The sequence below is a fragment of the Bidens hawaiensis genome, unplaced genomic scaffold (assembly GCF_021521415.1).
Source record: "Bidens hawaiensis isolate Kalapana, Puna unplaced genomic scaffold, B.hawaiensis_p1.1 tig00001236_1, whole genome shotgun sequence".
Taxonomy (NCBI): domain Eukaryota; kingdom Viridiplantae; phylum Streptophyta; class Magnoliopsida; order Asterales; family Asteraceae; genus Bidens; species Bidens hawaiensis.
In genome coordinates, this window is record NW_027491070.1 from 11,801 (window position 1) to 31,002 (window position 19,202).

General features: G+C 38.5%; 1 protein-coding gene across 1 annotated transcript; it reads right to left on the reverse strand.

The window, feature by feature from the left end:
* Positions 1–58: 58 nt before the first annotated feature.
* LOC143566936 (uncharacterized) lies at positions 59–2,011 on the reverse strand. Its single transcript, XM_077053488.1, has 2 exons — positions 826–2,011; positions 59–205 (listed from the first exon to the last, which is right to left on the reverse strand). Exons 1-2 carry the CDS (start codon positions 1,881–1,883, stop codon positions 157–159), a joined length of 1,107 nt encoding a protein of 368 aa, XP_076909603.1. The 5' UTR covers positions 1,884–2,011; the 3' UTR covers positions 59–156.
* Between the last annotated feature and the right edge of the window lie 17,191 nt (positions 2,012–19,202).

Sequence of the window (19,202 nt, forward strand, 5' to 3'; positions counted from 1 at the left end):
AACGGCCGAAACAAATATTATTTTTTCAGAAATTACTTTCTGTTGACATAGATACATAGTCTACAACTCTTATTTTCCAACACACAAAATTGCAACCTTGATATTACAAAAATATTATCACAAATTGATTACTTAAAAAAACAAATCAATCTTGTTTCAGGCTAACCATTCCGCATTCACTCCTTCAATTTCACCATTGTCCATGCTGCATACATTAAAAAAATAAAAATTTACCACATAATAAAATTATAAAACTACGATAACAAATATAATAAAATCATATAAAAGTATATAACCATAACACACTAAGACACCTCCGTCGCGTACGTATTTTATTCGCAAAAGTTATTTATTTCTTGCGTCTTTATTAATTGATTCACGAGTCTTATTCAAATATTTGTCGTTAAGATTCACATATCCTAAAAAAAATGTTTTCCCGTCTTTTATATACTAAATGATACACGAATTAAATTCGAGTTTATGTTTTTTTACACTTGTATAACTCATGATACAAGAAAGTAAAAGTAAGTAATGTGTATTAAATCTTATATGTATGAAATTATGGTTGTGAAGCAGACATGGTGGTGGGGTCTCATTGCCATTACTTTAAATTCACAGACTGCAAATATTGCAGAGTGCTGCACCCCCTTATTACTAGCCCAACAGAATGGACATTAACATCAATGGCTAAACAAGGTCTATAATAAATAAACAAATACAAATATATATAAAAAAATAATTAATTTCAAATTTTTGTTAGTCCTAGGAACAGAAAACATCTCAAGATACTTAAAAGATCCAGTTTAATAAAGAACAGAATCTTACCAAGGATGAAATTCATTAATCCGATTAACCTCGTTCTCGCCTTCTTGTTCGGTTTCAATCGTTTTCAAAAACGTGAACCATTGTGCATACGTTAACATGTTCACGGTGTCGTTCCACTCCAACTGGTGCTGCTCACCTAACGATTTAATCTCTTCCATCCCCTCATCATCTAAGGCGCAGTGAAGCCCTTCAGATGATGAGGTGATGGAGGAAGTGGTGGCTGCCACCGCTTCCTCTGTTATCCCCTCATCATCCATGACATGATGTAAGCCTCTAGATGATGAGGTGACAGAGGAAGTGGTGAGTGTCTGTGTCACCACTTTCTCTGCGCCTGCTACTTCCTCAACAGCAAGAGGTATAGCGGCCGAAGAGGAAGTGGACGGTGATGAAGATGAAGATGATGACGTGGAATAATAATTGGATTGTGGGTTGCGATAAAGATTGGTATCCAATGTTTTAAAATCTTGTAAATTGAGATTCAAACCCAAGGTTTGACTAGGAAGTGCGAAATTGATGGTTTGTGTTGGCAAAGGGGGAGGGTTAATATTATCATTGGGTACATGCCAATAATAAGAAGGTACAACAGCAGCAGTGTTTGACGCTGCTGTTGCTGAAGCTTCTAGTGAACAGTTTTCACCAGAAGCTTGTCGTTGTTTACTAGCTCTATGAAACCGAAGAGCGGTGACAATCTCTCTTCTGGCTTCAGCCATATTAAGAAGCCTTTCTTGATAAGGTTTCGTGGCGTGTTGTCTTCTTCTAACTTGTTTTTTATACGGCTGCTGTGGTGGCGGTGGTGGTGGTGAAGATTCTTGGTGTATAATATCTTCATTGGAAGATATGGAATCTGGTAATCTGGGATATTCTTCATTATCTTTGGATTTGACAGAAGTGGTTAAGTGTTTGACAAGGCTACGTATGTAAGCACCAGAAAGACGAGGTGGTTGTTGTTGTTGTTTAACCTTATGGTGTTCCATTGATACACCTAGTGTGCTAACCTGTGCTTGCTTTGATGATGATAATGATGATGATGCTGATGATGGTGATGATGGTTTTCCCATTAAGGTTGAAGAAAGTTGGTTTCCTTTTGTGTAAGCAAAAAATGGCAGAGGTTGCAGGTCTCATGAATGTTACAAATACTTGCTCAGCAATTTGTTTCTCTATTTTTTATTTTATTTTTTTGTTATTTAAAAAAAAATCCAGTTTTTTTTCTTTTTTATATATAAATATATAATATTGACTAGAGGTGCATAAACCGGTTTAAAACTCAAAAGTGATTTGGGTTGAAACCGATTCGGTTTGGTCAACAAAAGTCAAAACCGGTTCATGATCGGTTTCGGTTCGGGTTGAAACCAGTTTTTTACCAGGTTATGATCGGTTTCGGTTTGGTTTTGGCCGGTTTTGGCTTGGTTAACCGGTTTGGAACCGGTTTTGATGGAGAAAATTACAAACTGAATTCTACATAATTGGTTTCAAACCGATTCGGTTTCGGTTCGATTTTCGGGTTGGTTTGGCTAACCGGTTTATTTGCGCACCTCTAAGTTAGAATGTCCGCAAAAAGCTTTTTGCTTTTTGATAAAATGGAAAGTAAAGGTGTTTCAAGCGATATGTCTTACCATGATTTGGTGAGTTTGGAGGGCTCGTAACGCGGCGATGTTGAATTGAAACCGGCTCATTTAATTAGTGTGATTAGTGAGATCAAAGTTTTGGGGTTCTTATGGGTTCACAAAAGGTCTAAGAACCCGGGTTTGACTAGGGATAAGTGGTGCTCATTTGACTTGTGATATGGATGGCTATTGGGTTGGTTTTGTTTTGGGTGGCTTATTGTATGATATGGCGTGACTAGCATCTTGCTTGGCTCGATTGCTTTTCTTTATTAAATTGATTTTTACTGGATGTTATAAAAAAATAAAAATTAGACCGGCCGCAACGCTACATTATTCTATATTTATCTTTTTCACATACAACCTACCTTTTAATATTAAATTACTTTTTTTGTGAGAGAAGAAAAATTAAATAAAACTACGGAAGCGGCACCTATATATGATGGAGCTCCAAGGGTAGCCCACCCTCAACGTTATGAGTTGTGAAAGGATAAAAATACGATCAAAGATAACCGTTAAAGACTGTATTATGTTCAATTACAGTGTCAACTTTTTTTTATATAATATATTATACAAATAATACTATAATAGGCTTTTAATATACAAATATAACTATTTTTATTTTCATAAATAAAACTAAAAATAATATCTTTTAGGACTTTTCCTCTTTTGGAAAACTACTAGGTTGTGACATTTTTGACTTGATGGAAATAGTTTATGCCCTTTCACTTCAAGTGTAATTACATGTCGTACCATATAGATAATGTGTATAATTTTGTTTTTGTGTACAACCAATTAATATTTTGTAAGGAAAGAAGATCATGACATATCCTATCCGGCCACTAGATATATACGGCGCCAACAAATAAATAGGTATATGACTATATCTTCTTATGTCACAAAACAATAATGATAGTAATCTTAATTGTTAATTCAAGTTGGAATAATAATTGTTAATTCAACTATATATAAATAGTGATATAATAAATAAATTGGAATTATTTTGTTGTGACGACGTAGAAATGGAAAATTGTTTGTAAAAGATGATAGATTGGAAAGAAAATAAGTGTACGTTTTCGATAACTAATGTGATTTTTATGTGAGGGTTGATTGAGCGTGCCTTCTTCTTAAGAGTAAAATTCAACTTTAAACAAATATTATTCATCATCAATCTTTTAAGACACATGAGTTTAATGGTGAAGTTGTAACTTACACTTATTCACAACACTTGAAGAATCATTTGAGCTCAATGATAAAAGTCCAAGCTCGTTGATGAATCCATTTTGACAATTGCTGAGTATAGATTAAAAGGGTAAATGAAAATGATGCGAGAAATATGAAACTTGTTTGGGTTATTGATCATCGTTGCCTCAATGTCCCCATCCTTCAACTATCTTGGTAACGCATAGGTGGGGCAAGGTTCCCTCTGGTAGCGCGTTGCGACGTCCTTCATCCCACTTTCATCCTTCGACCACTCCTCTTCCCCGAAAAATTGCTGGTATAATCTATATAAGTCGTGTCAGCAAATTCAATGCAATTATTAAAAGAAACCATGTCAATGTAGTGGATTAGCTAGGTCTATTTCATTGTAAGTTACATTTATCAAGCCCAAACCTAATTGTGATCGCTTGATTATTGTCTTATGTTTTCTAATGTTGTGTGCAATTAGTTTTAACATTAGTGTAATTTCAAATCAATCAAATTTATGAATTTTATTTTCACATAAGTGGGAAATAAAATATCTTAAAGTCCATTAATTTTTATATTAAACATTTGAGAATAATATTAACACTTTCACTAACTTTTCATAATGTTTTAACAAAATAACACTCTTATCTATATCAAATTTCAATATTCTTCACACACAAGAAATGTAACACCTCATGCTATATACCTATAGGATCATCAAAAGTTGCCATACTAAAAGAAGCAAAAAATATAAAAAACAGTTTTCTAAAAGTAGTAAAAGACACGTCATATAACCGGCACAACAGTTTTCTGTGTGTTGTGATGATGCCAATTATTGGAAAACATTTTTTTATTCCAAGATAATATCACATACAAGTATGTCTCTTTGTGTTTGGTGTTTATTATAGTATATTCAAGTCTAGATATGTATATGTATATGTATAATTTAGTTTGACATTTTAATTTCCACAATAACGGTAAACATTCAAGAGGATAGCAGAATACCTACCCTAACCTTGACAGTTGACCCAAAGGTATAAGACTATAACTTTTTTTTTGAACGGCCAACAAAACACCATTATATTATTTCACCAAACCGCAAGCGAGTAGCTCGCATTGTACACCAGGACAAAAGAGAAGAACAGTTTACAAAAATAAAATGTTATCTAATTTTTCACCAACCAACAAATTGTAAGTCGAATCTTCTCCATATTTCCCAGTTTAGAGCCGTGTTTTTTGATCTCGCCTTGACCCATAAAAATGACATGGCCTTTATCTCCCCAATAGTCCTTTGTATTAGTGCTTCTTTATTTTCAAAAACCGTATCATTCCTCGCTTTCCATATTGACCATATTGTTGTAATGGTTATCGCGTTCACCACTTTTTTCCATTTCACCGACCGTTTTTCATATTTATGAATATCCAAAATATCTTTATAGCTAAACGCAAACATATCTTGAATTTTGCACCATTGCGCCACCACTGTCCATATTACCTGTGCAAAGCCACATGCCACAAACAAGTGCTCCACTGTTTCCTCATGATCTCCACATAGCGGACAAGCAACAATATTAACTCCAACATGCCGTTTCATCAGCATCGATCTTGTTGGCAAGCAATCCAAATCTGCTCTCCATGCCACAATGTTCACCTTCTTAGGTACCCAAGTATTCCACTCAAATCCTCTTTCACCACTACCATACCTTCGGTTTTGTATGTGTTTCTTCATACATCCAACCGTGTAAGTCTTCAATTCATCCAATGTCCAAATCCACTTATCAATGCCATCTCTTCTATCATGCTCAGCCAAAAGATCCAACAAACCAGCCCATTCTTCGGATTCAATACCTGGTTCTATATCCCTCCTCCAATCCCAGCTCCCCATATTCGTATCCAACCCCACCCTTTGCATAACAGAAACGTTTTTATCCGTTTCCAAGCTGAATAGGTTCGGGAATATATCTTGCATCGGCTGATTAGTTATCCAGCAGTCTATCCAAAACCTTACCCGATCCCCCCTTCCAACCACAGCCCTAATGCAATGTGACACATCTATACCCGATTTCAGCAACTCCAAAACAGCCTTATTTATGTATTTCCATGCACCTGTGATAGTAAGTTTCCTGGGAATGAAGTTCCAAGCCCTTGAGCTATGATGGATCGCCCAAATGACTTTTCTCCATAAACTAGTCTCATCTGTTTTGAATCTCCACCACCATTTTGTAAGCAACGCCAAGTTTGCATCTTTTAACAATCCAAGACCCAGTCCACCATACTCACCAGGTGCCACTACTTTTTTCCATGCTAACCAGCTCATCTTTGTCACATCCTCTGAGCCTCCCCAGAAAAATCTTCTTCTAATCCTCTCTAAACTGTCAATTACTTTCGCGGGTGCACGATATAGGGAGAAGTAGTAAGTCGGTAATGAATTAAGGACAGCTTTGATTAATGTTATCCGACCACCATACGAGAGAGACTTTGCTTTCCACACCGATAGTCTATTTTTAAAAGCTTGTAAAACCGGTTCCCAATATCTACAATTATTCATGTTCGCGCCTATTTGCAAACCAAGATATATAAATGGAAACTTACCGGCCTTGCAATGTAGGTTGGTAGCTAGCTCCGTAACCTCCTGTTCCGACACACCAACCCCGAACATAGCAGACTTGGACATATTTACCCTCATCCCAGAGACAAGGTAAAAACCCCTCAGCAAGCGCCTTAAGTTAAGTACATTAGAGTTCGACCATTTCCCAATAAACAGCACATCATCGGCATACATAAAGTGTGAGAGCATCGGACCATCCCCCCCACACTTCAGTCCCTCAAAAATACCCAAGGAACACGCTTTTCTCATGATGCACGAGAGGGACTCCATGACAATTACAAACAGCAGAGGTGATATTGGGTCACCCTGCCTAATACCCCGTTTGCATTCAAATTCAGAAGTTGGGGACCCATTGATTAGAACCGACGCCCTTGCGGACGAGATCAAAGCCTTAATCCACCTCCTCCAGGTCACCGGGAAGTTCATTTGTTCTAGGATAGAAAGAAGGAAACTCCAATTTATTGAATCATACGCTTTATCCACATCAATCTTCATGATCATACACTTTCTTCTAGTACTCTTCAACCACCCAATAATCTCATTCAGCATTAGCGGTCCATCCAAAATGCTTCTTCCAGCTAAGAAAGCCGTTTGCTCAGGAGAAACAAGGCTGCTCACAACTACTCTTAGTCTAGCCGCCAACACTTTTGAAATGACTTTGTTAATACATCCGATGAGGCTAATCGGTCTAAAATCAGAAAATAGTAATGGGTCCTTCACCTTAGGAATGAGTGCAATGAAAGAGGCAGCCACACCCGGGTGAATCTCCGCCTTAGAATAGAACTCCTCTATTAGAGCCACGAAATCCTTCTCCAAGCAAGACCAGAACTTCTTGATAAAAGCAAAATTAAATCCATCCGGCCCCGGTGCCTTATCACCCGCACAATCCCATACCGCATTTTTTATCTCTAATGGTGTAAATGGGACCACTAGGGACTCCGCCTCCAAGTTGGATAGTTTAGGAATGTCCGGACATCTAAGCTCCGGCCTTTCATATAATGGTTCCTTGAACTTACCTTCAAAAAATGTAGCCGCCTGATCTTTTATAATTGTAGGATTTGAGCACCATTCCCCATCCACCATAATCCCATGAATTCTTTTACACGAAGTGTTAGCATTGATCACTCCATGAAAGAATGATGAATTTTCATCTCCATCAATCGCCCATTTAACCCTCGCTTTTTGTTTCAGGTCCATTACACTAGTTTGCTCGTACTCCATCATTAGTACTTTATATTCCTCCCTGATTTTGCTTTCATCTTCTGTTAAGTTTCTTTGTTCAGCCACCATTTCCAGTTTTCCCACAACCTGTTTTCGGTATCCATAGTCTCCTTCCAACTCCATCTTCTTCCTTTTAACCCATACTTTGATTCTATTTTTCAGGAATTTTAATTTTGTGATCAGGCAAAGGTCCGTAGGACCTTGGAAGGAAAACTCAACACAGCTCAGATTGACGAATTCAACAAAACCCGGGAGCTTAAACCACGAGTCAAAGAACCTGAACGGAATATGGCCATAATCCGACGTCGTTGTAGATAAAACAATGGGGCAATGATCCGTAATATGACGACTCAGAGCCGTAACAGCTGCTTCTGGCCATTTATCTTTGAAATCCTGGCATACCAAAAATCTGTCCAATTTGCTCAATTTCTCACCATTATCCGAGATGTATGTGAATTTATAACCCCCCATGTTATACTCATGTAATCCCGCTGTTAAGATAAACTCGTTAAATCTTCTTGCATTTGCCTGATTGAACTCAGAGTTCCTTCTTTCATTTTCACTACGTACCTCATTAAAGTCCCCCAATAGCAACCACAAACCCATCATTGACTCTTTCAAGACCACCAATTCATCCCACATACTTCTTCTTGCAGCCGCGTCATTTGGTGCATATACGTTAACAATATTAATCATCTCCCCACCAGGAACAATAGAACCCATTATCACTAAATAATGCCTTGTTTTAATTTCACCCGTACGTCTAAAAACCGAAGAATCCCACATACTTACCAACCCCCCGGACCGACCTTCCGCAAAGACTTGTTCATACTCAAAGGCTGTTCTACCCCACATAGTATTAAAATTAAAGGACGTACCATGGTTCAATTTGGACTCCTGGATAGCAATAAAATCAATCCCGTGGCTTGTCTTAAGACCCTTGATCCAGGATGCCTTGCGGCAATCCCTAACCCCCCGTAAGTTTACCGCCATAAAATTCATTGGGATACATTGAACCCACCATCTTCCTTAACAATATCCCCTACCAGTTGTACAAAATTGTTAAGCCCCATTCCAACCATTTCCCCTATTTCCACTGTGTTTCTAACCTCCTCTGTAAACCCATCCCCCAAATCACACTTACTCCTTCTATTCTCCTGGTTATCGGCTATCAGCCCTATGTCAGCTTCCCCATCCACAGCTACTGCACCGCCATCGGATGCGTGTCCATCATAGTTAGTATCCTCATTCCTCTTCTGCTGCATTTCTATGTCTTCACGGTTAAGATCAGCAACAGGGCAAGGTATATTGAGATCTGGGAAAGCCCTACCGGTAAGATTTGGATCATTACAGTCTTTATCTCCCTGGTAAGTCTTATTCGAATCACCCGAATAGGCCCGTAGCCCACGTTTTCTCTTCCTTGGTCTTTCCCCCAAAACTGGACTGGACATAGCACCACAGCCCATATTGAAGCCGGCCTCATTACTACTCCCAAGGCCCATTACAACATTAAATGATTGACTGTTGTTTCCCATGTCTGACTTTTCATCTTCCCACCTTCCTTGCGACCGTCGGTTTCCTTCTCCGGCCGACTATCATCCGACACAAACTCCCCGTCCTCCAGCTTGTCTTCGTCATTACAGAATACAGTATCTTTCTCTGTCACTTTATCATCATCCGACACCAATTGTTGAATTAGTTGCTTTACATGGTCACCATCCTCCTCCATCACCCATACCTTATATTTATTTTCTTCCCATAATATTTCTATCTCCTCTTCTACTCTTTTTGCCGATTTTACCAGAACAATGCATCCTCCAGTTGAGTTATCCGTATTAATCCATGAGAACTTCGACTTTTCAACAATGTTCCCGACCAGATCTCCAATCTTATTATACGTGTTATCGTCTCTCAAATGGATTGGTAGACCCATTATTTTTATCCAGGCCAATCTATCAAACGCCACCTCCTGTCCCGTCCATAATACCACCTCCTCGAATACATTATCCCACAATTCGTCCTTCCTGTTAATGAACCCGACGGCTGTTGCTTTGTCCCTAAACACCAGCATGAATGTCAAACCCCCAAGATATCCCACCGGGCTCTCGCTATATCCTCCACGAACCATCATCTGTCTGATTATCCCAAAAGCTTTTATATCTTTTGCTTTCCCAATTACAGCCCTCATCATGCAATGGTCGGGGTACAACGGGATAAGACTATAACTAAAAGCAAAATACAAAATGTTCACTAGAGCTGCTAGCATACTTTATTTTATAAATGGAAAATTCTCAAAATATCACTTTTATAAAGAGTGACTTCTTTTATATCCCCACAAATCAAAAAGTTCAAGAGATGTCCTCTTCAAACACTAGTAAGCGACGTGTTTTAAAGCGGGACAATATATTTGTAGGATCAATAAGTAGGCGTCACATGTTATCAATAACTCAAGGGACCAACAAACTTAATTGTCGGAACGACTTGTTTCTTTGACTTGTCGGGAAGATTTGTTTTGTTCAACAACTCATCGGGACGATTTGTTTACAAACTCGTCAGTTCAACTTGTTTACAAATTCGTTGGGACAACTTGTTTGTGCAAGAAACTCGTCTGGATAATATGTTTCAACAAACTCGCTTGACGATGTGTTTGTTCAACAAGTTTGCCTGGACAACCTGTTTCGTTCACCAAACTTGTCTGGACGATGTGTTTGTTCACCAATCTCGTATGAGACTACTTGTTTGGAGTCATATGGAGCTATTTGACTAGAGGACAAACGTGACGGGCGTGTAAAAAATGGCGATGGCAACGTGTTTAAATGAGATATTTCTAAAACTCTTAATCTACATGGACATAAACGGATCTCTCTATATAAAAGACACATTATATTATTATATAATATAATTACAAACTTTGGTGCCGCTAAGTACCGATTGGGTCACTTGGCGGCACCGTATTGGTCGTTGAATTTTGTTTTTTTTTCTTGTTTTAGTTCCAGTACTGTGACAAATATAGCATAAACTGAACAAATCCGCGTAGACTAACTCCATTTTGTTTTAATTTCGGTACTGTAACCAATGTGATGGAAATCAACCGAATTTGCATAGACTAACCATCTCAACTTCTGGGACCGGCAATGCTCGGATCTTCCCAACGCCCGAGTGTTTCCGACTGACACCACTCAACACCTCAATTTTATATGTTTTTGTTTTATTTTGGTTTTTAGTTCCGGTATCATAACGCACTTAACCGAAACCGACTGAGTTTGTGTCGACTTACCGCCTCAACGCTCAGGACTGACAACGTTTGGGTTTATCATCTTTTGGGTTTTACCAACCTACCAGTGCAACGTGCCGGTATAACACTAGTTTTTAAGAATTTTCTCAAAGCAAAATACAAAATGTTCACTAGGGCAGCTAGCATGATTTATAAATTCACCGCCCAATATGTCATTTATAAAACATAATATAAAATGAAATCATTGGGAATTGAAGCTATAATAGAAAGATACATAAACAAATAAATAAAGAATAAGATGATTGAATAGATTTCGATGTGAATTCGTGTCTTGATTTCTGTTCGTACAATTATATACCCCATGTGTGGGAGTAAAACACACATGTTTATAAGCTGTCTAAACATGTTTTTTTATGGATGATAGAACAAAAAGTAGCTTTCTTCATCTTATTTTATTTTATATGAGATAAATCTTTTAATAGTAGACACGTAACACATTCAAGTCTTAGAACATGTTTAGACTGAATTCTACATTAAATGATTCTAACATATTATTTAAGTTTCTGATTTCTATATATCTTAATTTGGATCAAGGATTCTTCTAGCATCCCCAAAAATTAAGACGTCCGGACTATAAAATCATAGACGAGACAACAAACAAAAAGTTACATGGCTAATTATAGAGGGTTTTTAAGCCAACCAACCGAACCAATTTTAACCTTTCAGTATATTATCATACCATAAAAGAAACGGAACTATGGAATAGAAAATGAGATCCTACTTCACATCAGTAGCCCAAAAATAGATCCATTCCTAAACCGTCCTAAGACCCACCAACCCGTCGCAATAATGGCTTCTACCATACGTTTGAATAGTATTATCTTGGTTTCTAAACATTTGGAACTTGCAAGATCCGCCCCAGTTAACTGTTAGTTAAGATACCAACCATCGGTGAAGTTCGATTGTGAATAATGATCTTGTTGGGTGCGGATTTTTATCCTCGAAATTGAGCTTAACTTAAGGATATTGACTCAAGCGGTTATTCTGAGGAAGGTAAGTTGACTAATTCAATTGTCCTATAATGTTTATATGATATGTGAAATAACGTGCGCGGGAATCGAGGAGACTCTACAACCGCCCCTCTAGGTTATAATTAAAGCAATTTCCTTCTTCTTCATCACAATCCTCTTCCACCGAGTCATAACCAGGTTAGTTTCTCTCTCTAGTCTTCTTAATTTCTCAAAATCTTTCTTCTGATTCGAACAAAAATGAGGAAGAGAACACCTCAAGCGCTCAAACCTTTCCCTTTCAAAACCTTGGAAGATTTCGTTGATCAAGCCCTAATTCCGGCCACCGACGAAGATCAATGCCTTTTTAAAGACCTTGACATTAGGTCTCTAAAAGATTCAGGTTTGTTACCCGTTGACGCCGTCATCAGACCTTACGATTCTCGAGTCAAGGCTGATTTTTCTTCAAAAACCTGGGTTTGCTTTTTCTATTACACCTTTTTGATTGGCCTTTCGTATCCGTTTCCCCCACTTATCCAAGAGTTCTTCGATGTAACCGGCTTCTCGTAATCACAAGTCATGCCAATGGTGTGGAAGGTTTTGGCAACAGTTGATCGTCTGAACAAAACTCGTGGACTATCTATTGGTGTGCCTGAGCTTGCCGCAACTTACAACCTTCGAACCCACGGATCCTTTCGCTATTGTCTTCAATCCAAGTCTAGTCGTGTTTATATGATTCCCCAAGTGTCCGGTAGTGACCCTGATTGGAAAAAATACTTCTTTTTCGTTCGCCGGGATTCTATTCCTGACGGGATGAACTTGCCTACCAAATGGGTTCATAAGGGTAGGAAATCTGTAGGATAGAACTTCTTTTTGTAAACGATTTACTCTAACATGGTTTGTTTTTTGACAGTGGTTTTTGAGGATTTGATAAAGCTTAGGAAGGATACAGAGAAAAGGCTTAAGGCGTTGTTCAAGGTTCCGGCAGAGGAAAGGGAATTTTGGTTAGAGGAAGAAACAGGAGAAACAAGCGCGGTTGCTGAGAAACCTGATGAGAGTATGACCTCTGGTAAGTGTTTTGGGGATTTTAGGTTTTCCAGGAATTTTGTTATCTCGAACATAACTTGATGAATCATTGTGTAGGGATGACGAAGCCAAAGTCTTTTAGCTTGGTGGATTTGGATGATTTTATTGAAGATAGGCCTGTGGTGAAGCAAGAACATTCTAAGACGCTTTCCCCTTCGGTGAGAATCCCAACTACTCACCAAAAAAGTGCTGCACAAAAGAAGAGGAAAGCCAACACTTCGGCTGAAACTGAGCCCTTTGCTGATATGACCACCTCCGATGTTGTAGAAAAGATTCAAGCTCTTGCTAACTTTCTTGGAACAGTAAGTAATTTTTGCTTATCCTGAAAATAGTAATCTGCAGAAAAACTAACATTAATCTGGGAATAACAGAAAACTGAAAGTTACCGTCAGATGTCTCAAGATGACGAATTGTCCAAGAAAGAGGTCGAAGCCAAGCTTGCCGATCTCCTGAAAGCTATTAGCATCAAGGACTTATTGCTCAAAAAGAAGGACAAAAGAGATTTCGGATCTCAGAGCCTCATTTGAGTCAGAGAAAAATGAGTTTCTTGAAGATGCTAAGAAGTGTGCAGCTGCTAGCATTCTGGAGTCTATGATCAAGATGTCTGAGGAGGTACAAGTGAAGGGTCATTTGATGGAGTCTTGGAATTCTGGAGCTTGGAAGAAAAAACTCAAGGTGATAAGGGGGGAGAATATTGAAGAGGATGAGACGACTGGGACTTCCGGAGTGATCAAGGATGATGGAACTGGCGAAGGTATGAAGGAGACTAAGGCTAGGGAGACAAAGGATTTGGAGAAGAAGGAAGGTGATGAAGCTGAGGGAGGAAACGCTTGAACCTGGTTTCCAGGTGGTTTTTATGTGTTTTGAATGTTTGTTTTGAACAATTTCTGTTATGGTCGTGTAAGGATAATGTCGTATGCTCAGGATAGTGGTTTGGGTGGAGGGATCCTGGTTCAGGACGAAGCCCAAACTGTCTTTTACTTTTCTGAATTAAAAACAATTATGATAGTTCGGGTGGATGGGCTCCGTTTTGAGTGAAACCCGGACTATCTTTTTCTGCATTATAATATTAGTATAACTTTTTATGACTTATATCAGATGCTTTTTACTTTTACTGTTTTTAGAAAAATCTAAGTTTCATGAAAAATCTCTTAGTAATAGTTTAAGTTTTATCATCAAACCAATATTAAGTCATAAACTTTAAATAATATGAAAGATTAATTTTTTGCAAATAGTAAATCATACCAGAACCGTGTATCAATTAATTTAGAGATTGTCCAGACCGTCTTATCCTTGCAATAAGATCACTGTTCAGAATATTCTTCTAATCCTGAGGATTTAGTAATAGAATTGCGACATGAGCATTATCCTGAAAAATATTTTTAGAAATTCTGGCGACAAGGCCTAAATAATCTGGCGACAAGGCCTAAATAACTGGCGACAAGGCCCTTCAGAAGAGATGTAAATCTCTTAAACCTTAAGTAAGAACTGGCAAAAAGGCCCTTTAGACGAGATGTAAATCTCTTTAACCTTAGATTATGGTACGTCTACCATAAACTTGTGATTCAAACCAATAGTTGAGGATAACGAGGTAACAAGTCACTATATTTCATGTGCTGGCCCCGCCTCTCAAACTAAGGCCGAATAAATCGTGCGCTACAGGCGTCTTAAGAAGAGATGAAGATCCCTTAAACCTCAAGTACAAACCAATAGCCGAGGATAATGAGGTAACAAGTCACTATATTTCATGTGTTGGCCCCGTCTCTCAAACTATGGCCGAATAAACGTGCGCTACAGGCAATCGTAAGAAGAGATGAAAATCCCTTTAACCTTAGAAGAGGTGAAAACCTCTCATACCTTAGGAATAAGCTGGCGACAGGGCCCTTAGAAACTGGCGACAAAGGCCTTGTTAACTTTATTCCATATGAGAATCCCTCATATCTACAAACAGTCAACTCTAAGTGAGGGGTGGGTGTTAGCCTTGCTAACACCCCTCCGATGCTTAAGTCAGTACTTTGTTTGAAGAATAATAATATTAAAAGTGAATAAAAGTATAAGTTTGAGTACATACCTTGACTGTTTAGTATAACAGTTATCCTCGGGATAGAAATCTTACATGAAATATTTTTTGAGATGTATAGCATTCCAAGCCCTTGATAGTAAGTCACCATCCAAAGTAGACAACTTGTATGCCCCCTTTCCTGCTTCCGAATCGATCAGGTAAGGACCTTCCCACTTTGGTGCGAGCTTCCCATCTATAGGATTGGTAGTATTTTGAAAAGCTTTTCGGAGAACCAAATCCCCTTCTTGAAACCTTCGAACTCTGATATTCTTGTTGTAGGATTTTGCTATCTTCTGTTGATAAGAAGCCATTCTGATCTTTGCCAAATCCCAGAGTTCTTCTACCGCCTCTAAATCTTCAAGTAGGCTGCGAGTGTTATCTTCAGGATTTTGATGAGTGACTCTGGCCGTCGGGATAACCATCTCTGTGGGGATAACCGCTTCAGCTCCAAACACTATTGAGAAGGGAGTCTGACCAGTAGCATTCTTAGAAGTGGTTCTATCTGCCCAAAGAACAAAAGGAAGTTCTTCGGCCCATTTTCCTTTCTTAGACCCCAACTTTTTCTTCAGGTTATTGATGATGATTTTGTTGCTTGATTTGGCCTGTCCATTAGCTTGAGGGTGGACAGGTGTTGATGTGATCATCTTGATTCCCCAACTGGCACAGAAGTTAGTTGTTCTCTTGCCGATGAATTGCGAACCATTGTCACATACTATCTCTGCCGGGATCCCAAATCTGGTCAGGATATTGCGCTTGATGAATGAGATAACTTCTTTCTCTCTGACTTGAACAAAGGCTTCCGCTTCGATCCACTTCGAGAAATAATCTGTCATAGCCAACATAAAGACTTTTCCTCCTGGAGCTCTTGGTAATTTCCCCCACGATATCCATTCCCCACTTCATAAAAGGCTAAGGGGATATAATAGGATATAATGGTTCTGCTGGCTGGTGCAAAATGTTGCTATGTCTTTGGCATGCATCACATTTCTGAGAATAATTCATAGCGTCCCTCTTCATCGTTGGCCAGAAATACCCCGTCCTCATGATTTTGGAGAATAGAGCTCTGCCCCCAGTGTGATTCCCACAGTCTCCATCATGGATATCTTGAAGAACTTCTTGAGCTTCTGCCTTCTCCAAGCACCTAAGATATGGTCCTGCAAGAGATTTTATGTATAATATATCATTCATTATAATATATGGGATTACCTTTGTGCGAAAAGCTCTTGGGTTTTCGCCCTTGGGGATAACTCCATCCTGAATATATTTCCTGATTGGGATAACCCAAGAATCTTCATTATCCTCAGGATTCTTGACTCCCATATCTTCGTTGTCTTTTGATATTTCATTGACACCTTGCTCTTCTATTACTGGGCTCAGGATGTGTACGATAAGGATCTTGACACCTTCTGGTATCCTGAATGATGAGGCTAAATATGCCAGGGCGTCTGCTTCAACATTCTCTTCCCTAGGTACCTGCGAAATATCAAATATTTCGAAACACTTTGCTAGTTTTTTGACTAGCTCTAGATATTTCATTAATCTTTCTCCTCTAATAGTATATGAACCATTAAAATGATTAGTTAATAATAATGAATCAACATGTACTTGAATAAACCTGATTTTCATGTCGATTGCTAGTTGTAATCCTGCTATCAAAGCTTCATATTCTGCCTCATTATTTGTGGCTTGAAATCCGCAGGATATGGATTGAGTTATAATGTCCCCTGTGGCGATTTCAGCAGAATCCCGAGACCTGTTCCTCTAACATTTGAAGCACCATCAGTGTATAGAGTCCACTTATCTTTTGTTTCTTCAAGTTGTTGGACTCCCAAGTCTGCCTTTTCTTTAAGCTCACTGGTGAAATCAGCCACAAAATCTGCTAATGCCTGGGATTTGATAGCAGTCCTAGGTTCATATGTTATATCATATGCACTCGGCTTTACTGCCCATTTTGCCATTCTGTCTGACATTTCTGGTTTTCTCAAAACAGACTTAATAGGATAGTTTGTTTTAATACATATAGGGTGAGTTTCAAAATAATGTCTAAGTTTAATAGATGCCATAATAAGGGCTAACATTAATTTCTCAAGATAAGAATACCTGGTTTCAGCATCCAAAAGACTTTTACTTACATAATATATGGGGTGTTGCTGACCTTCGAGATCCTTAGCCAAAACTGCACTTATAGCATTATTTGATACAGGAAGATATAGAGATAGAGATTCACCTTCCTCGGGTTTTACCAGTAGAGGAGCAGAAGAAAGATAAGCTTTTAAGGATGCTAAAGTTTCCTCATGCTTACTGGTCCACTCGAACCTTTTTTTTTCTTCAGGATATCATAAAATTCTTTGCATTTTTCTGAGGATTTGGATATGAATCTGTTGAGCGCTGCTATCCTGCCGGTCAGCCTTTGAACATCCTTGACTGATTCTGGGGATTTCAGGTTCAGGATAGCTTGTATCTGTTCTGGACTCGCCTCTATCCCCCTTTTGGTGACCATGTATCCCAAGAATTTGCCAGCCTTCACTCCGAAATGGCATTTCGAAGGATTCAGCTTCATGTTGTATTTGTCGAGGATATCAAAGGCTGTATTGAGATCTTGAAGGTGATCTTCAGCTTTCTTGGACTTCACCACCGTATCATCAATATAGACCTCCATTGTGTCCCCCAGTTGTTCTTTGAACATCATGTTAACTAACCTTTGATAGGTTGCACCTGCATTTCTAAGTCCAAAGAGCATAGCAATATAACAATAAATACCTGTGGGAGTCATGAAGGCCGTATCTTCTTGATCTGAGGGCTCTCCATCTGGATTTGCTGAAATCCTGAGGATGCGTCCATAAATGTCAGCATCTCGTGACCAGCTGTAGCATCCACCATTGAATCTATGTGTGGTAGAGGGAATGGATCTTTGGGACAAGCTTTATTCAAGTTTGTAAAGTCTACACAAACTCTCCATTTGCCATTCTTTTTCTGTACAACCACCACATTTGCTAACCATCGGGGATATTGAACTTCCCTAATCATTTTTGCCTTCAAGAGTCTTTCTACTTCCTCTTGAATGATTATGTTTCTTTCAGGTGCAAACTTTCTTCTCTTTTGATGGATTGGCCTGAAAGAGTTATCAATTCCAAGTTTATGTTTTATAATATCTTTGGAAATACCTGTCATATCTTCATGTTTCCATGCAAATGCTAATCGCCTTGACTTGAGGAAATCGAGCAATTTTGACTCAATATCCTCGGGAATGCTAGTTCCTATCAGCACTTTGACTTCAGGATCCTCGGGATAAAGAGGTACTTCTTTAATTTATTTTTCCCTGGCCTCCATTACGCCTCGTGCTGGCTTCTGTAATTGCTACGCCTGCTGGAGTTTGGCAGTACACTTTATAGAGGATGTGTAGCAATTCTTGGTGTCTTGTTGGTCACTGATGATTTTGATAACTCCCCACGGACTCGGGAGTTTTACACATTGGTGATAAGTAGATGGGACTTCTTTCATCTCATGTATCCAGTGTCTGCCTAATATAATATTGCAACAAGATAAACAGTCAATAACACAAAATTTTTGCATTTTATTTACCCATTCGACATATATTGGGAGCTTAATCTCCCCAATAATATTTTTAGTTTCTCCACTGAATCCAACCAATACTAAGGAACTAGGGACGATCTCATCCTCAGGAATATTCATCTTTTTCAGTACGTCTAATTGAATAATGTTGACAGAGCTTCCGCCATCTATGAGGATCCTGCGAACATAATGGTTAGCCACATATAAAGTTATTATCAAACTATCATGATGAGGATCCTGAACATCGACTCTATCACTTTCATCGAAGGATATAATCCTCTCTTGAGTGAGAATAGATGTCTTTGTTGGCCTGTCAACCACTTTTTACTTTCTTTGGTCAACATTTCTCTTTGCAGCAGAATAAGAGGTTCCACAGATGTCGGATCCTCCGGATATGAACATGATTGTTCTTGCATCTGTTGGTGGAGGAGTCGGCTTTTCAGGAATTTTCTCGGGATCCTGTTATCTTCCCTTCTTCTTGCCAAGTAGCTCTTTCAAGTGGCACTTGCTGAGAAGATAGCTGATCTCCCTTCTGAGTGCAATGCAATTATCAGTCAAGTGTCCAAAATCTTCGTGGAAGGCATAAAAAAAGCTTCTAACTAATTAGTAATTACTATAAAAGAAGTTTTAAATCTATAAATTACTACTACTAAAAGTATAAAACTTCTATTATTTCGTTGGTAAAATTCCTCTGTTTTCCTTTGAAGTCCAGACCTTTTTTTAAATCAGCTTTCACAATCTCAATCCTTATCCATAAAGTTTTCAATTTTCTTTTATCGCTATATTTATTTATTTA